The 26,766-nt window shown below is 43.6% G+C and overlaps 1 protein-coding gene across 2 annotated transcripts; it reads right to left on the bottom strand.

The window, feature by feature from the left end:
• Positions 1-17: 17 nt before the first annotated feature.
• On the bottom strand, positions 18-17,487 carry nsmaf (neutral sphingomyelinase (N-SMase) activation associated factor). Of its 2 annotated transcripts, XM_064941667.1 has the most exons (31): positions 17,188-17,487; positions 16,247-16,333; positions 16,056-16,134; positions 15,762-15,826; positions 15,629-15,665; positions 15,458-15,508; positions 15,251-15,322; positions 15,099-15,146; positions 14,826-14,878; positions 14,523-14,652; positions 14,309-14,380; positions 13,912-14,020; positions 13,520-13,696; positions 13,153-13,232; positions 11,882-11,972; positions 11,653-11,716; positions 7,150-7,201; positions 6,910-7,030; positions 6,670-6,801; positions 6,509-6,551; positions 6,188-6,354; positions 5,851-5,962; positions 5,671-5,729; positions 5,439-5,506; positions 5,266-5,333; positions 4,485-4,608; positions 4,251-4,334; positions 3,974-4,124; positions 3,593-3,695; positions 3,170-3,279; positions 18-3,007 (listed from the first exon to the last, which is right to left on the bottom strand). In XM_064941667.1, exons 1-31 carry the CDS (start codon positions 17,223-17,225, stop codon positions 2,913-2,915), a joined length of 2,742 nt encoding a protein of 913 aa, XP_064797739.1. In that variant the 5' UTR covers positions 17,226-17,487; the 3' UTR covers positions 18-2,912. The 2 variants fall into 2 exon arrangements, with proteins under 2 accessions (XP_064797739.1, XP_064797740.1); XM_064941668.1 differs by lacking the exons at positions 6,910-7,030; positions 7,150-7,201; positions 11,653-11,716; ... (13 more) ...; positions 16,247-16,333; positions 17,188-17,487 and having other exon boundaries at positions 6,188-6,349; positions 6,670-6,794.
• Positions 17,488-26,766: the final 9,279 nt, after the last annotated feature.

The following is a 26,766-nucleotide window of genomic DNA, read 5'->3' on the forward strand; positions in this document are numbered from 1 at the left end:
TGACACCAAGAAAAAAATAAACTTATATTCACAGATGTGCAATATTTTATTGAGCAGGATCTGTACAGTACACAAAAGCTGGGAGGACATACTGCAGCAATATAACACTGTTAGCCCTGAGGCATGAAAGATCGTAGACATCCCGATTTACAGCATAGTTTGTCTCAGCAACCTCACTCAAATACATTCACTTACGTCACTAGGAGGGCACTGCTTCGTTTTTAGCTACTTCCCATTAGGCCAAATGCTGCTGGCAGCTTTTACTTACAGCGCTAGTAGTGGTACTAGATTCGGAGTACATTTTGTTACATATTACTTACAACTGTTACACCTGTCCAAGGATTACAAGGACTCGCAAATAAACTGATCACAGTGGAGACAACTGTGCAATCGAAAGCAATAGGAAAGGGGAGGTTAAACTACATCTAAATTGGAGGTTTTCCCTCCCAAATCCGATGTATATAAAAAAAGTCTAAATGTGTAATTTTACACAAATGGAAAACTTGTATCATAGTACCTAAAACTATGTTCCAATACTGCAATTACATTCTACAGTACTTGGCTATGTAACTACCTTGTTAATACAGGTTTAAGCTCCACATAATGTAAATAAAATCTAAAGTAATAAAACAAGATGGGTCATCTCTATTAAAATGGATGTACAGGGTGGTATATGGTTAGTTACACAGTGCATTGGCAGTCTATGCCATAGCACAACGCTTCAGTAACACACATATTTAGCTTGCTATAACAAGGTTGACAAAGTTGAAAGAAATGCACTCTTTGCATGGGTGAGAGTTCCTGAGTCTACTCAGTCACAGTAAAGCAGTTCCCCAAATACAGTTGGGCCAAAGCGCTTATAACCATTATTTTGAATTATGCCTCAGTGTAAGTTCAACAGTTAGGTGCATTAATATATTCCTTTTTTATTTATTTTGGAATTTTAAATCTACAATAACTCTTGGACATTTCCCATGCATTAGCAATGAATTACTGCTGCTCTCAAATGAAAATTGTGGGTGAAAAAAAAATCGAATGAATATATCTTTATGTAGCATGTGTGCATTTAATAATACTATGAATGGAGTGGATTTATATAGAGCTTTTCCAGCTGCTCAAAGTGTGTTACATTGTACATTTATTTATTGTCATGATAATCTCTACTGCAGGTATTTCTGAAACACTGCTTGCTATACAGTTTGTTTTGTGCCAGAGGTTTATTCCGACCACTATGCGGTCAATTACATCATGATTAAATGGTCAGTCACTAAGGCACTATGACAACTGAATGAACGCTTAAACAATAGACAGACAAGCAAAACATGCTGTACAGTAAGATAGTGTAAAAAAACAAAAAAATCTAAAGAAACCTGGGTTGACTGTCTGGCAAAAGCATTGAAGTGCAAAATTAGCAAGGGAATGCTGCAAGAGGGCATGTGCAGAATCTAATCATCGCCATACCACCCTCACGAGGTTCAAATGGACATTTCTATTGGCTAACATGGTTGAGGATGGCCAATATGTTACGCCAACATGGTTGAGGATGGCCAATATGTTACGCCAACATGGTTGAGGATGGCCAATATGTTACGCCAACATGGTTGAGGATGGCCAATATGTTACGCCAACATGGTTGAGGATGGCCAATATGTTACGCCAACATGATTGAGGATGGCCAACATGTTACGCCAACATGATTGAGGATGGCCAACATGTTACGCCAACATGGTTGAGGATGGCCAAGTTGTTACGCTAACATGGTTGAGGGTGGCCAAGTTGTTACGCTAACATGATTGAGGGTGGCCAAGTTGTTACGCTAACATGATTGAGGGTGGCCAATATGTTACGCTAGCATGGTTTAGGGTGTCCAAGTTGTGTTACGCTAACATGGTTGAGGATGGCCAAGTTGTTACGCTAACATGGTTGAGGATGGCCAAGTTGTTACGCTAACATGGTTGAGGATGGCCAAGTTGTTACGCTAACATGGTTGAGGATGGCCAATGTTACGCTAACATGGTTGAGGATGGCCAATGTTACGCTAACATGGTTGAGGATGGCCAATGTTACGCTAACATGGTTGAGGATGGCCAATGTTACGCTAACATGGTTGAGGATGGCCAATGTTACGCTAACATGGTTGAGGATGGCCAATGTTACGCTAACATGGTTGAGGATGGCCAATGTTACGCTAACATGGTTGAGGATGGCTAAGTTGTTACGCTAACATGGTTGAGGATGGCCAATGTTACGCTAACATGTTAGCGTAACAACTTGGCCATCCTCAACCATGTTAGCGTAACATTGGCCATCCTCAACCATGTTAGCGTAACAACTTGGCCATCCTCAACCATGTTAGCGTAACAACTTGGCCATCCTCAACCATGTTAGCGTAACACAACTTGGACACCCTAAATCATGCTAGCGTAACATATTGGCCATTCTCAATCATGTTAGCGTAACAACTTGGCCAAGTTGTTACGCTAACATGGTTGAGTGTGGCCAATGTTACGCTAACATGGTTGAGGGTGGCCAAGTTGTTACGCTAACATGGTGGAGGATGTCCAAGTTGTTTACGCTAACATGGTTGAGGATGGTTATATTGTTAATAATTAGATTTTGTTTGAGAACTCCAGACAGGAGTATGATTGTTGTCCCTGCTAACTGGACCAGTATATTTGTAAAGTCATATGTGCAATGATAATGCGTTACCATCTCTGGGTGAGCCAGCCAGCAGGCCAGCCAGCCAGCAGGCCAGCCAGCCAGCAGGCCAGCCAGCCTATGTAGTTACCTTGACCGACGATGATAGTCTCTTTGGTTGGAGCCAGACAGTATAAAAGATGTCTCATTGTGAGTGTCCCCCTTGGACTTCACCTATGTACATACACGTACAGAGGAACTATCTAGCACCGTGGTCAACAGTCAAGTTTCCAGAAGATGATCTGCTTGTCTTCGCCACCTGTGATCACCGTGCTACACTGCTCGTTCATCCACATCGCTGTGACTGCACCTGGTCAGGGCCGAAGAAAAATGAAAGATTAAGAGCAATTTATTCTGCACATGTATACACAAGGGACCGTTTGAATTATACCAGATTTAATTGAAGTGTACTGGTATTAATTTATGCTGTTTCATTTGTGTTTTGGCATTTTAGTGATGATGTTTGGTGTACCTGAATGTCCAGGGATCCTGGTGGTCACTTTGTTGCTTAGCAGGTCCAGGACCTGGAGGTGTCCGGACTGACCGCCCGACAGGACCGTGTTCCCGTCCCAGCAGAAACACCTGTCCCCAGGGACATGGTAACAGTCAGGCAAGGGTCATTATATTTATGCAGATGCACATTATGAGCCAGAGACGAATGAGGATACAGGTATAGTAACCTGTTCTATTCTGGCCCCTCGCCTCTGTTCACAAATCCAGGGTTGGATAGGTGTAAGAAATACGGCAGAAGCTCCACTCAGCTAATTAGACGGATTCAAGAGGCTATCACCATATTGCTTTACCCGGTAAGTTCCTTCCAGATCTTTCTGAGCAGGGACTAAAGGAAGTTGCCATGGACTGAAATGGAAGTGGGACAGCGTGGGTGTGGCCTTACCGCTGCACCTCATCAGCTTGCACAGACGAAATCATCATGCCCGTCTGGACGTCGATTACCTTCAGACACGAGTCCTCTCCTACACTCAAGATGTGTCTGCTGTCTGTGAAAATAAATAAATGCCTTTGATAAGCTGGCTCAGTCATGCTTGGTGTATATTAATCAGAGATAGCGAAGGTGTAGAGTGAAAGGGAGTAATTATAAACCCCATTGACAATGACCAGCAGACCTCATCATTAATTGTAATACTCTAGTACAGTTATTCCTGTGGGTGGCAGCCTCAATGATAAGGGTTAAACTACCAGTAAACGTGTTTTAAACGCTCCCATGTATAGTCCATACTGGGACTGAGGGACGTATTAGTTAATATTACATACGTACCAGGACTAAAGGCCACATCGTGGATCTTTCCTGAATGGCAGTGGACTTGATGGAGTTGTACTGAGCTACTGGTATCCCAAATGGTGACGGTTCCATCCTTAGTCCCCGACACCAACAAAGTACCTGCTGGGTTTAGGTTAATAGTGTTCACCTGGACATGGAGAAAACATAGGTTAGGGTAAGGCTGTTGGACAGAAAGACTCAAACAGATCGCAAACAGTAAAGTCATTTCTGAGAGACACGTTAGCATCATGTGAGGTGATAGGCAGGCCCTTACCCCCGCTTCGTGTTCAAACTCTGCCAGCAACTGGAATTGGCATCTCTTATTATTTGCGATATCGGCAGAGTCACATTGCCAAACCTTCAATAGAAATATTAACATTCATACATGCCTATTATAGTGTCAAACAGCTGAATTAGAAATTAATTAAACAATACAAAGATCATTTGGAAAAAGGCTGTCCTTTTACACCCATGGTGTTCATCATCAAGATCATGATGTGTCCCTAACCTTGACTGTCGAGTCCCAGGATGCAGTGTAAAGCTGGTTGTCCTTCCAGCACATCTTACTGATGGCATCATCATGGCCCATCAACGTGTCCTGACGCCTGCCAAATGGTATCGAGTAGAAATACCTGGGGAGGAAGAACACTGGGTATGAATGGATGTGATGAAATAGTAATGCTGTGCTGACCGGGAATAGGCCATGCTGTGCTGACCGGGAATAGGCCATGCTGTGCTGACCGGGCCATGCTGTGCTGACCGGGAATAGGCCATGCTGTGCTGACCGGGAATAGGCCATGCTGTGCTGACCGGGAATAGGCCATGCTGTGCTGACCGGGAATAGGCCATGCTGTGCTGACCGGGAATAGGCCATGCTGTGCTGACCGGAATAGGCCATGCTGTGCTGACCGGGAATAGGCCATGCTGTGCTGACCGGGAATAGGCCATGCTGTGCTGACCGGGAATAGGCCATGCTGACCGGGAATAGGCTGCTGTGCTGACCGGGAATAGGCCATGCTGTGCTGACCGGGAATAGGCCATGCTGTGCTGACCGGGAATAGGCCATGCTGTGCTGACCGGGAATAGGCCATGTTGTGATGACCGGAATAGGCCATGTTGTGATGACCGGAATAGGCCATGTTGTGATGACCGGAATAGGCCATGTTGTGATGACCGGAATAGGCCATGTTGTGATGACTGGAATATGCCATGTTGTGATGACTGGAATAGGCCATGTTGTGATGAATAATGTTAAGGTAATGGTCAAGTGAAGAACTGAAAATGCTCACACATTATTGTCCCACGAGGAGCAGACTACGGCCTTATCCTCTGGTAGCATCAAGCACGATGATAATGCCTGCAGGAAAAAAAATGCAGAATACCAATTCATACATTCATCTCATAATAATGGAAATGGTTTCACAGTAAAGGGGGCGAGAGGGGATAACATTCTGCTCAGTACCATGTTGGAGAAGGACATGCTTCTCTGCAATCCATTAGACTCTCTGGAGAACATCTTCAGTGTCGAGTCTGGAGGAGACAAGTACTTTTAGTCCTTATCAGACTTCAATAGCAAATGATACTCATATTAATTGGACATTAATGTTCAAATGGAAAGGCTCAGCAATATTTGAATTCACCATATGCTAAAACATAACCAAAGTCTACTTTACAAGCTGATAGGTTTTCCAGACCTTGTGATGTTGTGAAGACAGACGACGAGGTCCGAGTCACTGCGATGCCCGTCACAGCCCTGTGTTTTTGTAAGGAGTGTATTCAGTCAGAGGTGATCAAGTTGAAAAGTCACCGTCCAATAACAGGGTGAACATATTTTAGGGGCGGAGAGAAAAATGACAGTTTAAATTCTCACTCACTCTTTATGGATTTTGTGGGTGGACATTAATTTGAGTTTAGCTATGTTGTTCCAAGCCAGTCTCCTAGTCTCTTCGGTTAGGTCTTCAAAGGAGGAGTCCTCACTGGTGGATGCTAAAAAAGAAGAACGGGTTAATTAACACTACACCTCCAAACTTCAACAACTGGCATTTGCGATTATATCGCAAAAGCAAAAACGTTGAGTCTGACTGGGAAAAAGATCCAACAAACCGACATTTTGCAATGTCAGTATTTGATTGACTGTCTGTCTGTGAGTACAAGTGAGTGAGTTTGTTCCCTGTGTTTGTCTGTCGGTCAGTGTGTGGGTGAGGGTGTTACCTGGAGAAAGCTCGTTGAGGGGTGTGTTTACACTGGGTGTTCGCGATATGCTCTGGAATCTGGGTGTTATCCTCTGTGGGTGTGGGGTGGTGAACAGTTGCGTCGGGGTTTGCCCAAACTCCAGGATCTGAATCAACATGGCAATCTTCTCATTGGGGTCCTCTATACTGTTCAGAGGGAGAGAACAGAGAAGGAAACAGTATTTCATCAATTATTTAATCAGTTTCCTGGATATGTCTGAAATATGGAGAGGTGGATAACACTGAATGGTTAACACTGAATGGTTAACACTGAATGGTTAACACTGAATGGTTTCATTACCTATCACAGTCGATGCCACCCTCATATGTCAACGGATGGAACACTGCCAATAAAACCAGGGAAATCAACATCATTACATCACACCCATATTCATTAAAAACAAGGTTTCATCATCAGGCAAATGGATACTCAGTCTCTGATAAGATCTAGGGGTCTTGTACCATTGTGGGCTGCCACGGCTTCACTTCCTTTTTGCTTGAAGCCAAACACCAGGTCGATCCACTCGTGCAGGTGTTCTGACACGTACTGACTCTCCAGCGCTTTCTGACTCTTCTGAAGAAAATCACTGGCATCTACACCATACATACAGGAGAATAATGAACATAAACAACACACACAACCAAAATAATATCACAAAAAATATAACACCTGAAAAATGGTTTCCCTGTTGTAGTTGTTACCTGCAGCCCATGGCGGAAGAACTACATCTTGAACCGAGCTTCCACCTTGCCTCTTCCCCAAATCCAGACTAAGGCAGTTTAGCAGAAAGCTGGGGTCATTCCCATAGAAGTCTGGGATTAACTGAAACAGATGGTTGACGAGGAAACAGCCACATGTGACAGAAATAATGTGCAAAGGGAGATTTGGTATTATACAATTCTGATCATTATAAAATATTTTCCACTCAAGGTACTTTTTACCTCTTTGAAGTCAGTTGCACCCTCTAAGCAATTTTTCCACGTTTCTCCAATGCTGCAAACACATTAATAACCCATGTTCAACAATATGGCATGGTTGATTCAGTCAAATATTGTAAACCTAAATTGGCTAACACTTTACATTAAAGCTGCAATATGCAACTTTTCGTGTGACCCGACCAAATTTACTCAGAAGAGTGTGTATAGATCTGTCATTCTCCTTGAAAGCAAGTCTAAAAAAACAGTAGTTCTATACACACTATTTCTATGCTTCCCATTCTTAAGTTTATTTTTTGAGTCTTCTACATTTGGATTTGTACACCAGCTTCAAACCGTTGAAAATAAAACATTTTTGGTTATGGAAAATATATTTCACAGCAGTTTAGATGGTACAATGATTCTCTGCACTATACTTGCTTGTCTTGTCACATAAACTGAAATGATGCGAACTATTAGAATTTTAGCAACCAGGAAATGGCGCAGCAATTTCTGCATAGTGCATCTTTAAATTGACCCTATTACTATATAACTACACAGCAACAACTGTAGTAACATAGTAGTTGCACAATTGGAACAAGAAATGTGTAACATCTACTTGCTGAAGGTTATTCCACATGTGCAATTACTGATGCGATTGCACATTCTTGTTCCACTGTGTAACTAACCTTTTGTAATTACATGTTTGAAAGTCAGCTCTGAATTACCATGGCACTTACTCAAACCAAAATCTGATCTTGTTACATGTGCCACTACCAATGAATCCACATGTAATACAAAGGTTGATAAATAGTCTATGTTAGTACGTTTTACTAACTAATTAGTACATTTTACTAATAGTTATTGCTTTGAGTCTGGAATATGAATCTTTGTTAAATCCATAAGAGTCTAAGCCCTGTCTAAGCTGGGGGAGGGAAGTACTACTAAGCGATATGGAATCATTTTAAGAAGGTCATACCAAGCATCCTTTTGCAATTTGATTTTAAAAAACCATGTAAGACCCGTTGAAGTATCCCAAAAATATATACAAAAAATATTTGATATAAAAATTGATTTGGCCTTACTGCGACACCACATGACCAAATGTATGTGGACAGCTGCTCATCGAACAGCTCATTCCAAAATCATGGGCATTTATATGGAGTTGGTCCCCCCCTTTACTGCGATAACAGCCTCCACTCTTCTGGGAAGGCTTTCCAGTAGATGTTGGAACATTGCTGCGGGGAGCATTAGCGAGGTTGGGCACTGATGTTGGGCGATTAGACCTGGCTCACAGTCAGCATTCCAATTTATCCCAATGGTGTTCGATGGAGTTGAGGTCAGGGCTCTATGCAGGCCAGTCAAGTTCTTTCACACCGATTGACAAACCATTTCTGTATGGACCTCGCGTTGCACTTTTTTGTCATGCTGAAACAGGAAAGGGCCTTGCCCAAACTGTTGCCACAAAATTGGAACCACAGAATTGACTAGAATGCCATTCTATGATGTAGCGTTAAGATTTCCCTTCACCAGAACCATGAGAAACAGCCCCAGACAATTATTCCTTCTCCACCAAACTTCACAGTTGGCACTATGCATTGGGGCAGGTAGCATTCTCCTGGCATCCGCCAAACACAGATTTGTCCGTCAGTTTGCCAGATGGTGAAGCATGATTCATCACTCCAGAAAACACATTACCACTGCTCCAGAGTCCAACCCCGGCAAGCTTTTCACAACTCCAGCAGATGCTTTGCGTTGTGCATGGTGATCTTAGGCTTGTGGGAGAATGCATGGCCATGGAAACCCATTTTCTGAGCGATATAAGAAAGATCAGGAAACATTAGTTCTGTTTTTACATGTGTTTTACACCTTATTTTTAGCACTAAATAGTCTCCATACACAGTGCATTTGGAAAGTATTCAGACACCTGGACCTTGTCCGCATTTTGTTACGTTACAGTTTTAAACTAAAATTTATGAAATTAGGCCTCCCGAGTGGCGCAGCGGTTTAAGGCACTGCATCGCAGTGCTTGAGGTGTCCGTGACCGGGAAGACCCATGAGGCAGCGCAAGGCACGCTGACACGGTTGTACGGTGTTTCCTCCGACACATTGGTGAGGCTGGCTTCCGGGTCAAGAAAGCGGTGCGGCTTTGCAGGGTCGTTTTTCGGGGGAGAATAAATGGCTCTCAACCTTCGCCTCTACCCGAGTTCAATTTATATTTGAATAAACTATCTACACAATAAAAAATAAAAAAATCACAGACCCTTTACTCAGAACTTTGTGGAAGCACCTTTGGCAGAGATTACAGCCTTGAGTCTTCTTGGGTATGACGCTACAAGCTTGGCACACCTGTATTTGGGCAGTTTCTCCCATTCTTCTCTGCAGATCCTCTCAACCTCTGTCAGGTTGGATGGAGAGCATTGCTGCACAGCTATTATCAGGTGTCTCCAGCGATGTTAGATCAGGTTTAAGTCCAGGCTCAGGCTGGGCCACTCAAAGACATTCAGAGACTTGTCCCTAAGCCACTCTGCATTGTCTTGGCTGTGTGCTTAGGGTCGTTTTCCTGTTGGAGGGGGAACCTTCGCCACAGTCTGAGGTCCTGAGCGCTCTGGAGCAGATTTTTATTCAAGGATCTCTCTGTACTTTGCACTGTTCATCTTTCCCTCAATTCTGACTAGTCTCTTCGTCCCTACCGCTGAAAAACATCTCCATACATGATGCTACCCCCCTATGCTATCACCACACTTCCCCGTAGGGATGGTGCCAGGTTCCCTCCAGACGTGGCACTTGGCATTCAGGCCAAAGAGTTCAATCTTGATTTAGTCAGACCAGAGAATCTTGCTTCTTGTGGTCTGAGAGTCCTTTAGGTACCTTTTGGCAAACTCCAAGTGGGCTGTCATGTGCCTTTAATTGAGGAGTGGCTTCCGCCTGTCCACTCTACCATAAAGGCCTGATTGGTGTTGTCCTACTGGAAGTTTCTCGGTCACCTCCCTGACCAAGGTCCTTCGCCCCCAATAGCTCAGTTTGGTCGGGCGGCCAGCTCTAGGAAGAGTCTCGGTGGTTCCAAACTTCTTCCATTTAAGAATGATGGAGGCCACTGTGTTCTCGGGGACCTTCAATGCTGCAGAAATGTTTTGGTACCCTTCGCCAGATCTGTGCCTCGATACAATCCTGTCTCGGAGCTCTACGGACAATTCCTTCGACCTCATGGCTTGGTTTTTGCTCTGACATGCACTGTCAACTGTAGGACCTTATATAGACAGATGTGTGCCTTTCCAAATCATGTCCACTCAATTGAATTTACCACAGGTGGAATACAATAAAGTTAAAGAAACATCGGAAAGGATGATCAATGGAAACAGGAAGCACCCGAGCTCAATTTCGAGTCTCATAGCAAAGGGTCTGAATAATTATGTAAATAAGGTATTTCTGTTGTTTCTAAAATTCAAAAAAACTTTTTTCACTTTGTCTTGATGGGGTATTGTGTGTAGATTGATGAGGGAAAACATGTTTTTCATCCATTTTAGAATGAGGCTGTAACGTAACAAAATGTGGAAAAGGGAAAGGGGTCTGAATACTTTTCTGAATGCACTGTATACTTCCATTCATTTTTTTCAACTGGTACCGGGAGACCTTCAGACGAGTCTCGTGATGCCTGTGGTGTCCTAGAGCAAAACTGTCTCACCTTTCCATAGAGGGGTCATATTAGTGTGTCGCTCAAACTCTTCGGATGCTACAGGCAGATCGGCTTTACCGACTTCAGACGAGTCTCAAGACGTTTTCGTAGAGCAAGTCTCATCTTTCAAGAGTAGGCCAAACCTTCAATTTTGTGAGAAGACCGATTTTAGAGATGTCTCATGATCTGACAAACACCACTCTAGCTCTGTCACCTTTCACCGCAGATGCGGAAGTGCAACATCGGCGGATGTGATGGACGGAGATGCATCCAAAGCAAAAAAAACATCTCTAGCTTAAACTGAAAGAATTCTATTTTTTTATTACGCTAATTTGATGTTTGCGGGGGAGCTGACATTGATTCTAAGGGGTCCTGGGTAAGTACATTGTAAATAGACAGTACAGTATATCCTTGTAACAACATTGTAATTACAGAGTTAGTTGTTAAAGATTGTTACAACGTTACTAAAAGGGTTGCACATCATTTCCACCTGTCTCCTAATTTATCCTGGTTAGGTTATTGTCTGCAAAGGTTGTTACACTTCAACTACATAGTACTCTGAACAGAAATAAGCACAACATGCAATCATTTCAAAGATCTTACTGAGTTACAGCTCATATATGGAAATCAGTCAACTGAAATTAATTAATTAGGTCCTACCATATGGATTTCACATGACTGGGTATACAGATATGCATCTTTTGGTGACAGATACCTTACAGCAAATGGGCCATTACATTGCTTTAATATTTTTCTCTAATAGTTATGTAATAGGTGATTTTTCCTTCTTTAAATGAATAACCAAAACTGGTGACATTAACTTTCTTGGGCAGAACTAGAAGCAAGCTACTAACCTATTGAACATGCGGTCTGCATTGTCATAGCGGCCATTTTGAAGACACAGCATGTGTTCTGGGGCTGCAAGGGAGAAAAGAATAAATAGTATGTCATGAAAGCCTTCTCAGAGAGTACGTTAAATAATGTAAAAGCTTCCGTTTGCAATAACCACACACACAGCGGCAATGTTTGTACAGTCAAAATGTGGTACTATATGTCAAACAATATAAGAAGGCGTTGACATACCAACTCTGACTAAGTAGAAAAGCACATAGCCTGGAGAGGAGTAATGACTGCCGTACATGAAACGAGGATCAGGCATGTCTCTGTACCGGGACTGTAAGGAAGCGAGAGATGCACCCTAGTTAGAACATTTTATCGTGCTTTTAGTCGGGATGCAAATTTCCGGCAATTTTGCTGCCGACTAACCAACCTTTATTAACAAACGGTCACATTTATTTTCCAACCAGTAAAATTATGTGACCAACAGAAAATACTATGCATACATGCAAGGAACTGACATTTTACATTAAGAGCTCAATGAAAACATGCAACAATAGCAAGCTTTATGTCTTACAGTCAAAAGGATATAGCAGCAACTGCTGTAATAATGCAGCTAATTAAACATACTTTTCAAACATTTGCCACAATGCAATTTGGGGGAAGAAAACTGTTCTAAACTGCACACCTAATGTCGGCGGTTCCATATGTGACAGAGAGAAAAAGATCTATTAAAAACATAGAATGAGGGGGAATCTACAAGGAACAATTAAGGATGGGGGTTGTTAATATGACTAGGATTGTGCCTTTGGCTTTTGGACAACGAAAGAAAGTTGATATTAAAAAAAAAACAATAGAACAGGAGAGAAATGCTGGTTAATGGCATGAGGAAGTCTTTAAGAAATAATTACCTCCGTGTTTCTATGGATGGATTTTGGCTAGGCTACTTTGAAGCAAGGTTAGACATGACTCATTATTTGAAGTCGAGTAAAACGTTCAGGTTTCCCCCAAAAAGTTCTGCCTCTGTAAAGTTGTAGGTGACGTGCTGATCGCTTGCCTACCGTTGACCACAGCCTACGCAATCAAATAGCGAATGGGATGCACGCTTTAATTAGATATTTTTTTTTAACTGTTGCCATCACAACAGTTTAGCACGCGATTACATTTAGAATTGTAATTTGTTGGCTAACACTTTAGCCAACTTTTTGAGTAACTACTCTCGAGCTGTCAGACAGGTGGTAGGCCATTCCGCTCCTCAAACTAGGCTCTGTATGCTGTGGGCCTGTGATAAATAAGATACATAACTACTAATGAAAATACACACTTGCCAATTTCATTCCACAAAAGTATGCAAATTAACCTATAGACCGATAAGACCGGCTAACCGATTGACATCCTTAGGTTTTTACAAATATCAATTATTTAATCCTATTTTCTAAACTGCGGCACATCAGTCCTGACTCAAAGGGGGAAATAATGCAAGCGGTCATTGAGCCTGGGACAAAGGGTAGTCTCACCAACAATCTCTCTAGTCTCTCTTTATTCAGCGCTCCCACAGGCTTGCTCAGGTCACGGAAAGTTGCAGGGTTCATCATATCTGAGACAGAATCAAAAGGATCCATTACAAAACAATGACCTAATAACTACAGAACCACATGTTGGTGTTACTACAGTAATTACAGTGCGACTACACAGGTATAGAGCAATTCCAAATGAATAGGTAAGATGGACAACATCCAAGTATGCTAATATACTGGTTCAACACTGGTTCAAAAATATTTCAGCCCAAAGCTACAGCGCTACATGATTCCAATGTACTCCAGTCCGTCAAATTTCTGTCTGTCAAAAGATGTTACCCAAAACTAGACCTTGCGCCCCACTCACCAAGCTCTGTGCTGTTGTAGTCAGCGATGATCCAGGGGAATACGGGGTACTGAGACAGATCGTTGCCGCTGCGGTCAGCCAGGTTGTTGAGGTGCAGAAGGTACTGGTAGTTACTGAGGTGACCTCGCTGCCACTGCAGCATGTAACTCTCCGCTGTGTGTTCCACCATGTGGTTCTCTGCGAGGGGGAGAGAAACAAAATCAGGAATCTGGTATGTTTACGGAATGCAATCCAAATAGCACCTTATTCCCTATAGCGCAGTGCTTTTGACCAGGGCCCATAGAGGTATTTATGGTCTCACCAGGATCAACTCAGAGAGAAAGAGCTGACGCGATGTCTTCCTGCAAAATGTGTTTGTATGTTTGCTCCGTAACTTGCTGTGTGTTACTGACCCAGAAACGTGGCGATGTAGTAGTAGAGGTCATTTCTGTCGCTGGTCTTGTAAAACTTCAGATAGATGTCCGAGCAGAAGTCGTTTTCGGTACAGAACACCTCCAGCCCCTGATCAAGACAGAGCGAGTCAGTTAGTTTGGCAGGGAGAGTAAAACACATTATAGTTGGGGACAGAGCAGCCTCGGGCGTGTCTACATTTATGGAACTAAACTTGTTCGGGGCATGAAAAAGTGGGCATAATCTGACTAATTAGATCAACATGATGCAAATATTTCAGATGAATGACTTGAAACGCATACAACCACTACTCTTCAGGTCACTAGATAATAACCAGAATGAGAAATTAATCGGTTTCTACGTTGCTCGGTTGAAAAACCTCCTGAGCATCGCACTCACCAAGGGCCTGAGTCCATGCCTTCTCTTATAGATTTGTTTCACTCGATGGAGCTCGATTCGGACTACCTGTTCCTGAAACGAACATTGCGGAAGAGGAGACAGAAACCAGATTGTATCTTCACAAAATCCCAACAAGGAAGGCATTTTCCATCTTAGAGAAATCGCAATTAATAATAGCAAACTGGCATAACATGTGTACGTATGGATAACTCACAGGATAGCCATTGAGTGGTTGGAAGTAGAGGCTTTGGTCAGTTATACACACGTGACCAGGGTTTGTAACCAATGGAGTGACCATCTCCGCCTCGCATTCCATGTGTGGAATTTCTGAAACATTCTGAAAGCTGAGAACCCCAAAATATTGTATTATATGCATTTTAAACTAACAAACCATACATTGTGATATATATTGTAGCTAGCTGGAGAGGAATTAGACACTCAGTGCATTATGTAAGTACTTCAGTATCACATCAAGGTTGTGACTAAGAGCTTATTCTCATATTATTTAAGTACATACCTGTTCTTGTCAAATGAAGTTCTTGCCAATCTGGATTGTAAATTAGCAGCAATCTAGAAGCACAAAAAAAATAAACAGCTTACATGTCCTGTATACAACAACGCTGTGGTAAACAGGGAAGCTAAATGGGTTTGAAACTACTTATTCAACCGTTCAATCCAGTTTGATTTACTGTATGTAGACAAACAATATTCTCAGTTGCACGATAAAACCATCTGCTTTCACAATGTTTTGGTACTTCTAGTGTTGCAGTTTTGTACAGTTATGACTTACCATTGCAGTCTGGTCTCCAAGCTTGTCCAGACAAGAGGCCCTATGCAGCTGGAGAAGTGGATGAAAACAATAAATGAGAACAAGCGAAAGCTGCATTACAACATGGAAGGCAAGCACTTTCACGGTTGTAATAATCCGGTACTGATGCATACCTGAAGTAATGTTTGGACAACATCCTCCGTTTTACTGGAAACTTCCAGATGGAAGAGAAAGGTACTGTCTCCCTATTAGAAATGGTTTGAAAAGTCATACAATGTGCAAAAGTATCCATTTTCCTACAGCTGCTGATTCTAAATCATGTCATGTTTATAAATCGGACAACCTGCATCACAAATCTAATTGACATTTCATGTACTCGCCCTTTCAACTCGGTAAGGTGCAACGACATTGTTCTCTTTGATGAGGTAAACCTGAAGTTAAAATGTGCATTAGATTAGTACTATTCATACAGAATAATGTCAGCAACATTCTATGACAAAATGTTGGTAAATGTTCCTTAATTAAAATGTAAACACTTGAATTAAACAGACCTGTTTGCATAAAATGGTGAGGCCAGCTGGTTTGCTCCTATAAAATAAAAACAATCAAATCAATGAAGTTGTCATCTTATTGGTTTATGTATGTGCATAAACCCAGTTTAATTGCAAATTAAATTAGACTTACTCATTGAAAGGATTCTGGTCCTTTTCTTCAACTGCTTCAATCTTTTTGCAATCTCTGAGAGGAATCTGGTGGAGATTAAAATCAGTATGAATAACAAAACTACGTACACTATTTATAAAGCAACGATCTGGTCTAGGATCAGATCCTCCAATCCATTCATTATGATTTTAAAGGCAGAACTGATCCGAGATCAGTGCTCCTTTTCGAAACATTTTGTAAATACGGGCTCTTGAGCTCCATTTGAGTAAATCCTCCTTGGCAAGTGGTGCTGTACTACAATGCACAAAAACACACCTTTACAATGGGCTCCACATGGTCCTCAGGTTCAAATATGATGGATTTGGAGCATACTTTGAGTGACCCTCTGATCTTTCTGCAAGGAGTAAAGAGTATCAGTGCTGCTACTACTGTGCTGCTATCCACCATGACTTAGATAGGGGATAGAAATTGAGTGGATCTGTCTGTCAGTCAATTTCAGACATTACCTTTTTTTGGCTGAACTGGTTGTCACATGATACACTGTGTGCTGTTCAAAGTAATACTCTTCCAAGTCCAGCAACAGGAGAGAAAACCTAGGGGAAAGACACCGAAAAAACAATGGCGGTGAAGAGCTCCTTCATATCAGACATTTTTGCTGCATTTTCACACAGAACTACCACATGTTTGAGGTCATGACTCAAAAGAATGACCTAGAATAACCTCAACTACATTTTTCCCATCTAATGACTAAGTCGCATAATAGCATTAAGTTCTAATTGATTTGCCATTTGGACAATGCCACTGGCTATAAGGGATTTTTATGGTGCTGGACAAATGTAAACCACTCTCAAATGCATAGATGGGGCTATGGATTCAAGGACTGACAGTCCATCCAGTTTAAAAGAACAGTTTTAAACATATTTTGAATCCGATTGGTTCGTTTTCAGAGCAAAAATATTTATAATGAAATAGGCCTATAGTACACAACCTAATTTGAGTTCATGGCGGGGGAAGATAGCTGTACTAAGGTCATGAAGAATGTATCAGTTATATTCTTAAAGAATCAGTAGGTAAACAATGAATGCAACAAATGTAGCGTAATTATCAGACTGTACATTAAACTTAATTCTAATGTCCTGGAAAAATGTATACATCGTTAACATCTCGTCTACTCTAGTAGACGTGTAACAATGTATCAATTCTCTTCACCGCCAGACACTCAAAACAAACAGCATCTACGGTCAAATCACAAGATAGACTGGCCTACAAACACGGAAATCCCAGGATCTCAATTGCATTTCCTTGCCCGAAGTCAGACCTCTGTGCTCGGTCAGGCTTGTCAGCACGCGCCCTGGCAATTTCCAAGTGGACGACGACAACATTAGATTGCAAGAATCTCTTCCAACACAACCCCATAGGAAGCCTATAATGTTTTCCAACTACGAACCTTTCTTTCGATCGTTCTTTCCTCTTTATAAAAGCCATCACTGCACACCAACCATAGCATATGTGAGATGTTGTTGTAGCTAATGCGCGTTCAACACAACTGGGAACTCGGAAATCTCTGACTTCCGAATTCAAAACAACTGGGACCTCGAAAAAAACGAGCTCAGATTGGGAAAAAAATCTATTTGAAAGGTCATCCAACTCGGAATTCCAACGTGGGAACTGGAGAACACAGACCTTCCGACCTGAAGATCACTGACGTCATTATTTGAATTATTTCCGAGTTCCCAATTGCTTTGAACGCGGCAAAAACACGGAACCTTACTGCGACAGAAATGACGAAGCAAGCTTTCAATTCGATACTAGGAGCCAGATAGGTGGAGTTGGTCCGAAATTGAAAAACGTTGTATTTGAAACGCAATAGAGCTCGCCAGCGTGTAGTCCTAAAACCCGGAAATCTTGTTCATTCATCCATCCCTATGGGATAAACTAATGTGGAACGAATAGGGATTTAAGGTAAACCGCAGAAAATAAGGTATGAGGTTAACAGGTTTAGGAAATCTTATACGTTTTGTTATATGAGATAATAGCAGTCAATTAACATGAACTTAATGAATTATGAAGCCTTTTTTTAATAACATACATTCCTCAAAAATCACAAAAAGTGATGTTATCTGATCATCTCATATTAAAAAAACGTGTAAAATCTAGTAAGCCTGGGTTTACCACATACTTTATTTTCAGCGTTTATTCAAAAACCCTACAAAAACGCCATTAATTTTCATCATAGACTTTGTCAAACGAACCATCTAAATGGGCATGGTTGATATACACAGTTGAAATCAGAAGTTTACATATACTTAGTTTGGAGTCATTAAAACTCGTTTTTCAACCACTCCACAAATTTCTTGTGAACAAACTATAGTTTTGGCAAGTCGGTTAGGACTACTTTGTGCATGACACAACTAATTTTTCCAACAATTGTTTACAGACACATTATTTCACTGTATCACAATTCCAGTGGGTCAGAAGTTTACATGCAATAAGTTGACTGTGCCTTGAAACAGCTTTGAAAATTCCAGAAAATGATGTCATGGCTTTAGAAGCTATTGATAGGCTAATTGACATCACTTGAGTCAATTGGGGGTGTACCTGTGGATGTATTTCAAAGTCTACCTTCAAACTCAGTCCCTCTTTGCTTGAAATCATGGGAAAATCTAAATAAATCAGCCAAGACCTCAGAATAAAATTTGTAGACCTCCACAAGTCTGGTTCATCCTTGGGAGCAATTTCCAAACGCCTGAAGGTACCACGTTCATCTGTACAAACAAAATGATGCAAGTATAAACACCATGGGATCACGCAACCATCATACCGCTCAGGAAGGAGAGGTAATCTGTCTCCTAGAGATGAACGTATTTTGGTGCAAAAAGTGCAAATCAATCCCAGAACAACAGCAAAGGACCTTGTGAAGATGCTGGAGGAAACAGGCACAAAGTAACTATGTCCACAGTAAAACGAGTCCTATATCGACATAACCTGAAAGGCCGCTCAGCAAGGGAGAAGCCACTGCTCCAACACCGCCATAAAAAAGCCAGACTACGGTTTGCAACTGCACATGGGGACAAAGATAGTACTTTTTGGAGAAATGTCCTCTTGTCTGATGAAACAAAAATAGAACTGTTTGGCCATAATGACCATCGTTATGTTTGGAGGAAAAAGGGGGAGGCTTGCAAGCCGAAGAACACCATCCCAGCTGTGAAGCACGGGGGTGGCAGCATCATGTTGTGGGTGCTTTGCTGCAGGAGGGACTGGTGCACTTCACAAAGTAGATGGCTTCATGAGGAGGGAAAATGATGTGGATATATTGAAGCAACATCTCAAGAAATCAGTCAGAAAGTTAAAGCTTGGTCACAAATGGGTCTTCCAAATGGACAATGACCTCAAGCATAATTCCAAAGTTGTGGCAAAATTGCTTAAGGACAACAAAGTCAAGGTATTGGAGTGGCCATCACAAAGCCCTGACCTCAATGCTATAGAACATTTGTGGGCAGAACTGAAAAAGCGTGTGCGAGCAAAAGGCCTACAAAGTTGACTCAGTTACACCAGCTCTGTCAGGAGGAATGGGCCAAAATTCACCCAATTTATTGTGGGAATCTTGTGGTAGACTATCCGAAACATTTGACCCAAGTTAAACTATTTAGAGGCAACGCTACCAAATACTAATTGAGTGTATGTAAACTTCTGACCCACTGGGAATGGGATAGATGAAATAAAAGCTGAAATAAATAATTCTCTCTACTATTACTCTAACATTTCACATTCTTAAAATAAAGTGGTGATCCTAACTGACCTAAGACCAGCAATTTTGACTCAATTAAATGTCAGAAATTGTGAAAAACTGAGTTTAAATGTATTTGGCTAAGGTGTATGTAAACTTCCGACTTCAACTGTACATGCTTTACAATATGATCAACCTATGTTCCACAATTTATTGGGCATGAGCAGATGTTTTTTATTACAATAATCATTGAAGTGGCCAGGTCAGGCCATTGAAAGATTGTGCCTTTAAGAATGCCCCCAAGCTGCTGGCTCTCACTCTCATCTCAGATTCTCTGCTAGCTGTGCAATATCAAGTGCACCTATAGGCTTAGTGTTGTTTCAAATTAATCAATAGCCTACAAAGTGCACCTATAGGCATAGTATTTCAAAACGATCAATACCCTACAAAGTGCATGCTTGGAGAAGCACAGAGCAAAATTATATTTCTAAGACCACTGCTAGGATGCAAATAAAACTAGGCTGCATTACACACTGCAATGGCTATTCCACCCCTGAGCCCGGGCCTGCTCTGCTCTTGCTGATCAAATTTTTTTTTTGTGCTGCCTAACCAATGGCTGTGCTGGGTAGGCCTACCGCGGCATTTCAGGAGAGTCAAAGGCTTCTTCTGAAAAAAATGTGGGATTAGGACTAGCCTAAATTCTGTTCGAGAAGGAGAGGGCGAAGATTAGACTGGAGGTCAACTTTGATAGCTTGCTACTACTATAATTGATTTTTATTAAAAACAATGTTTCTTGCTCATGATGTAGGTGTCACTGGTGTAGAGAGGAGTACGCAGTCGCAGGTTTAGAACTACTGAATTTATTTACGCACCATAGATCAAAGCAGGACGAAACCTTAATGCCGTTGTGCTCAAAATACATCTTCATAAACAAAAAGGCACAGGGCAAACCAAAAGTACAAAATACTCAGGAAATAGGAAAGATTCCTAACAGGAAAACAAGTAACATTTACAATGACAAATGGCAGGGTGAACACACACACGCACACACACGCACACACACGCACACACACACACACACACAGGGGATTGGAACCAGGTGTGTGTAATGATGAAGAGACAAGTCCAGAGTTGATGAGTGAAGGGCGTTTGCCAGTACTAGGTTCGGCAGCAGCTAGAAGGCCAGCGACGCCGAAAGTCTGAGCTGGACAGGAGGGGGAGCCAAAGCGAAGGCTGGTGAGACAGTACACCCCGGTACTGGAAAAGCCCCGACGATGCTGTGAGTCCAACAGGCTGGAAAATGCCCCCGACATCCAAGGGAGGGTGAAGGGACCAGTTTCCACCGGCCTGAGGAGAGATGCATGAAATGAGGGTGAGATACGGTAATTTACAGGGAGCTGGAATCTGTACGTCACCTCATTTACTCTCCTCAGGACTTTGAACGGCCCCACAAACAGCGGGCTCAGCTTCTGGCAGGGCAGTCGGAGGGGAAGGTCCTTTGTAGAAAGCAAGACCCTGTCACTGGGGTGAACGTCCGGGGCCACACTGTGGTAACGTTTGGCCTGCGCCTTCTGCCGGCGGACAACGCGGTGGAGACGGGTGTGCACGATGTTCCATACCTCCTCGGCACGCCGGAACCAATCGTCCACGGCAGGAGCCTCGATCTGACTCCGGTGCCAGTGCCTGCTGATAGCCTAGAACACACTGAAAGGGTGTGAGGTTAGTGGCAGTTGTGCGTATTCTTCCCAAGGCAGAAACGCAGCCCACTCCCCCAGCCAGTCCTGATATTAACTACGATGGTACCTACCCAGTTCCTGATTTACCCTTTCCACCTGCGCATTTGATCGGTGTTGGTACCCGGAGGTGAGGCTGACCGTGACCCCCTGTCGTTCCATGAAGGCCTTCCAGACACGGGAGGTGAGCTGAAGACCCCGGTCAGACACGATGTCCTCCAGGATCCCGTAGTGCCTGAAGATGTGAGAGCCTCCGTAGTCTGCAGGGCCATAGGGAGACCAGACAGAGGAATCAAATGTCAAGCTTTGGAAAACCAGTCCATAACAACCAGGATGGTGGTGTGCCCCTACGAGGGGTGAAGGTTTGTGACAAAGTCCAGAGAGATGGGACCAGGGTCGTTGTGGAACCAGCAGCGGGTGGAGTTGCCATAGGGGAGATGTCTAGGTGTCTTGCTCTGTGTGCAGGTGGAGCAGGAAGAGATGAAAACCTTGACGTCTCAGGCCAAGGTGGACCACCAGTACTTGGCGGAGAGACAGTCGATAGTACGGGCTATAACCGGGTGTCCCGACACAGGTGCGGTGTGTGCCCAGGCAAGGAGACGGTCCCGCACATCAGAGGGCACGTAGATACGCCCCTCGGGACAGTGGGCAGGTGAAGGTTCCTGTCGCAGGGCTCGATGGATGTCCGCGTGCACATGACAGGAGCCACAATGCGGGACAGGGGAATAATGAGTTTCACTTTCTCCCTCCGATCCTGTGTCATGCACCCAGGGCAACGCATTGACCTTAACATTCTTTAATCCCATCCGGCAGGAGGGTAAAGTCAAACCTTGCAAAGAATAGGGCCCACCTGGCCTGACGCAGGTTCAGCATCTTCGCTGCTCGAATGTACTCCAAGTTCCTGTGGTCCGTGCAGACAATGAATGGGTGTTTAGCACCCTCCAGCCAGTGCCGCCATGCTTTCAGTGCCTTCTTGACGGCCAACAACTTACGAACAACCACATCGTAATTCTGCTCCGCAGGAGACAGCTTCCGTGAGTAGAAGGCACATGGATGTAGTTTAGGTGGCGTTCCAGTGCTTTGGGAGTGAACAGCCCCTACTCCAACCTCAGAGGCTTCCACCTCTACGATGAAGGGCAGAGATGGGTCAGGTGGGGTCTGGGAAGGTGGTGGTGTAGCCTGCAGTTGGTGTATGACCCAGAGCACCTCGTCCATGGCAGTCCCGAGGTGCTCCAGGCACGAGTCGTGGTGGCGGAGCTTCACTCCTACAGCAGAGTGGTCTGGATGTCCTGCTGCTTCCTGTTTTCTTGGGTCAGTCATTCTGTCGCTGGTGTAGAGAGGAGTAGACAGGAGACGAAACCTAAACAATGTTGTGCTCAAAATATATCTTAAACAAAAAGGCACAGGGCGAACCCAAAGTGCAAAATATAAAGTACTCAGGAAATAGTAGGAGAGGTTCCTCTCAGGAAAATAAGCAACATCTACAATGACCGACAAAGACAAATGGCAGGGAGTAATTATACAGTGATAGAGTGGGGATTGGAACCAGATGTGTGTAATGAGGACGAGACGAGTCCGGAGTTGATGAGTGAAGGGCGTTTGCCAGCAGTATGTTCGGCAGCAGCTTGAAGGCCGGCAACTTCGAACGCCTGAGCTGGACAGGAGGGGGCGCCAAAGTGAAGGCTGGTGTGACAGTAGGTCTATTTAAAAGTGTATAAAAGCCCCTTAGATATTAATTTAGAATCCTCTAAATTTAATTGATCTGCCAGTGATTTCATTTAGAGATTCCGGTAAACTCTTTGTAGGTTCCTTTCATATGTCCTACCAATTATTATTGGATTATTTACCACGACAACCACTTGTTAGTATACAAACAAAAAGTAATTTCTCAGTGCGGTTGGCTTTCGTGGAGGGGATATTTGTGCGTTTCTTTACCAAATGGAAGTCAGAACAAATACTTTTATAGTATTCCTATTGTTATATGTAAATACACGAAATGTGTATGTTGAGGGGTAACTTTCTTCACCAGTTCTCATTCCATTTTGCACAATTGTGTAATTAGCCTACTATCACGAGAATTTTCAATCCCAATGATAATAACTGACAATCAATAACTCTGACCAATCCCCGAGATCTGTAAGACCATGGGTTTAATAATAATTAGTCAAAGACTCAGTTTATGCAAAAAGATAGTTCAGTTTATTCACAAGAACGTTCTGAAGTCCATTATACAATGTCAAAGACATACATTTTATAGCTGCGCACATACTTCCACACAAACAGTAGATATCCTACGCAAGTTCAAATCTTAAACTACGCCTTGCTCAGACAGTCTGTGTTTTTCCACTTATACAGATGCATTGTTTAATCTGCAACATGTTTCATAATTTTCTGAAAGCCTAACAGTTTCTCCCCTCCACGGGTGGAGACAGAATGTCCTGTAAGGAACACAGTAGTCCAGCTTGTCTGTTGATAGCTCCTCTTATCATTTGTTTCGCACTTGCACCCTGCTTACCTACTAAAAAGGAACAAAAGGTCCTTGTTCTAATTCTGACTAAAACTACACACATCATCAGATTATAGTTTTATGATTCTAAAAAATGTCATATAATTATATGGTTTCAGGGTGGAATATTCTAATCATGACCTTTAAGCATATAACTCCCTTATCACCTACGAGTTGGAGTAACTAACGTTAATTCTTGAGAGGAATTATGGTGTTAATTTTCTCTTATTGTAAATTGTGCATAGAGATTACTGACATTACTGTTTAATGTAATAGTGTTTATTGGATTTACATTGTATCAATTTTCAATTTATTTGATCCTGTTTCCCTTTGGACACAGACCACATGTATACCTGACTGCATGGTTACATGTCAAATCTCGGGCCAAGCGGAATGCCAGTCGAGCCTTCAAGTTGTACCAGAAAGAGGAAAAGAGCGCTAAAGAACAGTGCCCGCCTCCCCACAACAAGAACAAGTCTGCCACCGTCCTCTACAACACAGACCAGACTACTGAGCATTCAGAGTCCTCAGCTCCGCAGGAAAGGAAGGCATCCAAGGGCAAAGGGAAGCCTAAACCATACTGCCCTTTCTGCAAGAACCAAGAGCACTACCTCAGTTCTTGTGAGAAGTTTAAGAAGCTCTCCAAACACCAAATAGCTCAGTGGGTCAAGGATAAAGACCGGTGCTGGCGGTGTGGGCGAGGACACCTGCACCCTAAAGAAGCCGTGCAACATCAGCAAAGACACCTCCGACTACAGTCTACCTGGACCGACCAAATCACTCTGGCCGTGTGATGCTAAAGGTGGTCAAAGTCCAGCTCCACAATGGTAACAGGCACCTCGAAACTTATGCAGTCCTAGATGACAGCTCAGAGCGTACCATTGTCCTTCCCTCTGCTGTTCAGCAGCTGGCGTCCCTGATGCTTAGGACCGTACATCAAGAGGTGGTGCAGTTAAAAGGCCACTCAGTCACTTAAGTTTTCACCAGTGTGCAACCGGTCCAAGCAGTTCAGTATAACCAAAGCCTTCACTGCTGATGACCTAGACCTCGCAGAGTACTCCTACCCAGTGGAGGCTTTGCAGAAGCATTACCAACACCTCCGAGCTCTTCCCCTCAAGACCTTCACCAAGGCCAGTCCCCTGATCCTGATCGGTTCAGATCACCCCCACTCGCTGACACAAATGGAACCGGTGCACATGGGCCCTCAAGGTGGACCTGTTGCAGTCAACCACTCTAAGGGCCTTCCAACTCCCCGTCCAATTCCGGCAAGGAACATCAGTGCCCGTTCACTTCCACCATCTCCTATTCAGATGGCCCCTTTCTGCCATGAGGAGAAGCTGGGGCAGATTGATACCATGCCTTACCACAACAAGAAGATGGTGACCCGTTCCAAGCAAGATCATGAGGCTATCCGCACCCTTGAGACTGACACCGTACATGTGACTGCAGGAGATGTTGAACGTCACTCCTCTACTCCGAGTTAAGGACTCTCCACGCTTGAAAGTACCAAAGGAGGCAGTCTTGGCTCATCTGAGGAGCCCTGAGTGGCGTTTATCCAAGAACCCAGAGCAGGCGAAGCTCTACTGCCAAGAACATCAGAAGCTAGAAACTACAGGCTATGTGATCAAGTATCCCCAAGAAGAGGTTGACATGGAAGAGGAGTCCTGGTACATCCTGCACCACAATGAAAAGAACAGGCTAGTGTTCAACCGTTCCTTAGCGTACAAGGGACAAGTTCTTAGCAAACTCCTCCTACCAGGACCCACCTTGCATCCTTTACTTGCTTGGCATCCTCCTGAAATTCAGACGTCTACGAATGGCAGGTTCTTCCTTTTGGCATGACCTACAGCCCCTGCTGCGCCACATTCACCTTGCAGCAACATGTGATATCACAAGGATGATAACGAGGATGTGCTACAGATGGTGGAACATGCCTTCTACATCGACAATTGCCTGCATAACCTCCCTGCATCCCAGGAAAGACACGCCAGCTGGTGAACACAACAAAGACTCTGCCTGCCACGGGAGGATTCGAGATCTGTCAATGGGCGAGTAATGTCCCGGCCATTGTTCAGCATCTCCCTAAAGAAGCTAGATCTGTGAGCACAGAATAGTGGCTCTTCCAAGACTGTGTGGACCCTGAAGAGCCCACATTAGGACTCCGCTGGCACTGCCCTACAGATACATTGGGGTACAAGTACCACCCTGTGGTGGAGCCAACACCCACCATGAGGACCATCTACCGTACTCTTGCCAGCCACTACAAGCCCCTGGGATATATCATCCCTTACACGACGAGAGCAAAGATCCTGTTACAGGAGCTCTGGAAGAAGGATGGCAAGACACCATCTTACATGCACCCCTATTAGACCAGTGGAAGGAGTGGGAGAGTAAACTTCCGACACTGTCAGAGGTCGTCATCCCTAGGTGTTATGTCCCTCCAAATATAGACAATGCCATCGTGACCACCAACATCCACATCTTTTGCGATGCTCCAGATAGAGCCATCTCCGCACCAAGGACAAGTACATCTCATTCCTCGTGGCAAGATCTCGCGTGGCACCCAAGCGCCAACTCACAATACCCCGCCTGGAGCTCAGTGCTGCCCTGGCTGGAACACAACTAGCTCGTCTTCTGCAAACTGAGCTTACTTTGGACATCCGCAAGACTTCCCTGTGGTCAGATTCAATGACCGACTTACACCGGCTGCAATAAAAGTTTTGACGTTGCAAAGTGTTTGTCGGTTCCAGAGGTGCTGAGATATATTGTATCTCACGTTAGGGAGTGGAGATATGTCGACACTGCTAACAACCCAGCAGATGATATCACGAGGGGGACAAACTCTGGCTGAGCTAACCTGAGTGAACCACTGGACTCAAGGTCTACCCGTCCTACAACAGTCGCATGACACCTGGCCTGTGATGCCCAGAACAGCTAGAGAAGAGGACACCGCTGAATGCTCACAAATCTACTTTCTGTGGTCAGGTCAACCTTACTCCTGATCCTGTAAAGGTAGACTGGAGCACCTCACAGTTGGAAGGAGCTCTGTGAGTCCGTGTA

This window comes from Oncorhynchus masou, chromosome 28 (genome assembly GCF_036934945.1).
Source record: "Oncorhynchus masou masou isolate Uvic2021 chromosome 28, UVic_Omas_1.1, whole genome shotgun sequence".
Classification (NCBI taxonomy): Eukaryota; Metazoa; Chordata; class Actinopteri; order Salmoniformes; family Salmonidae; genus Oncorhynchus; species Oncorhynchus masou.

Excerpts from the sequence above, each read along its gene's own strand:
- nsmaf (XM_064941667.1), bottom strand. The coding sequence starts at position 17,225 with ATGGCTTTTATAAAGAGGAAAGAACGATCGAAAGAAAG. Across the intron at positions 7,031-7,149 it reads GTGCAACTGACTTCAAAGAG|TTAATCCCAGACTTCTATGG; the intron begins GTAAAAAGTACC and ends CATCTGTTTCAG. Across the intron at positions 4,609-5,265 it reads TCCTCGTGGGACAATAATGT|GTATTTCTACTCGATACCAT; the intron begins GTGAGCATTTTC and ends CTTCCTCCCCAG.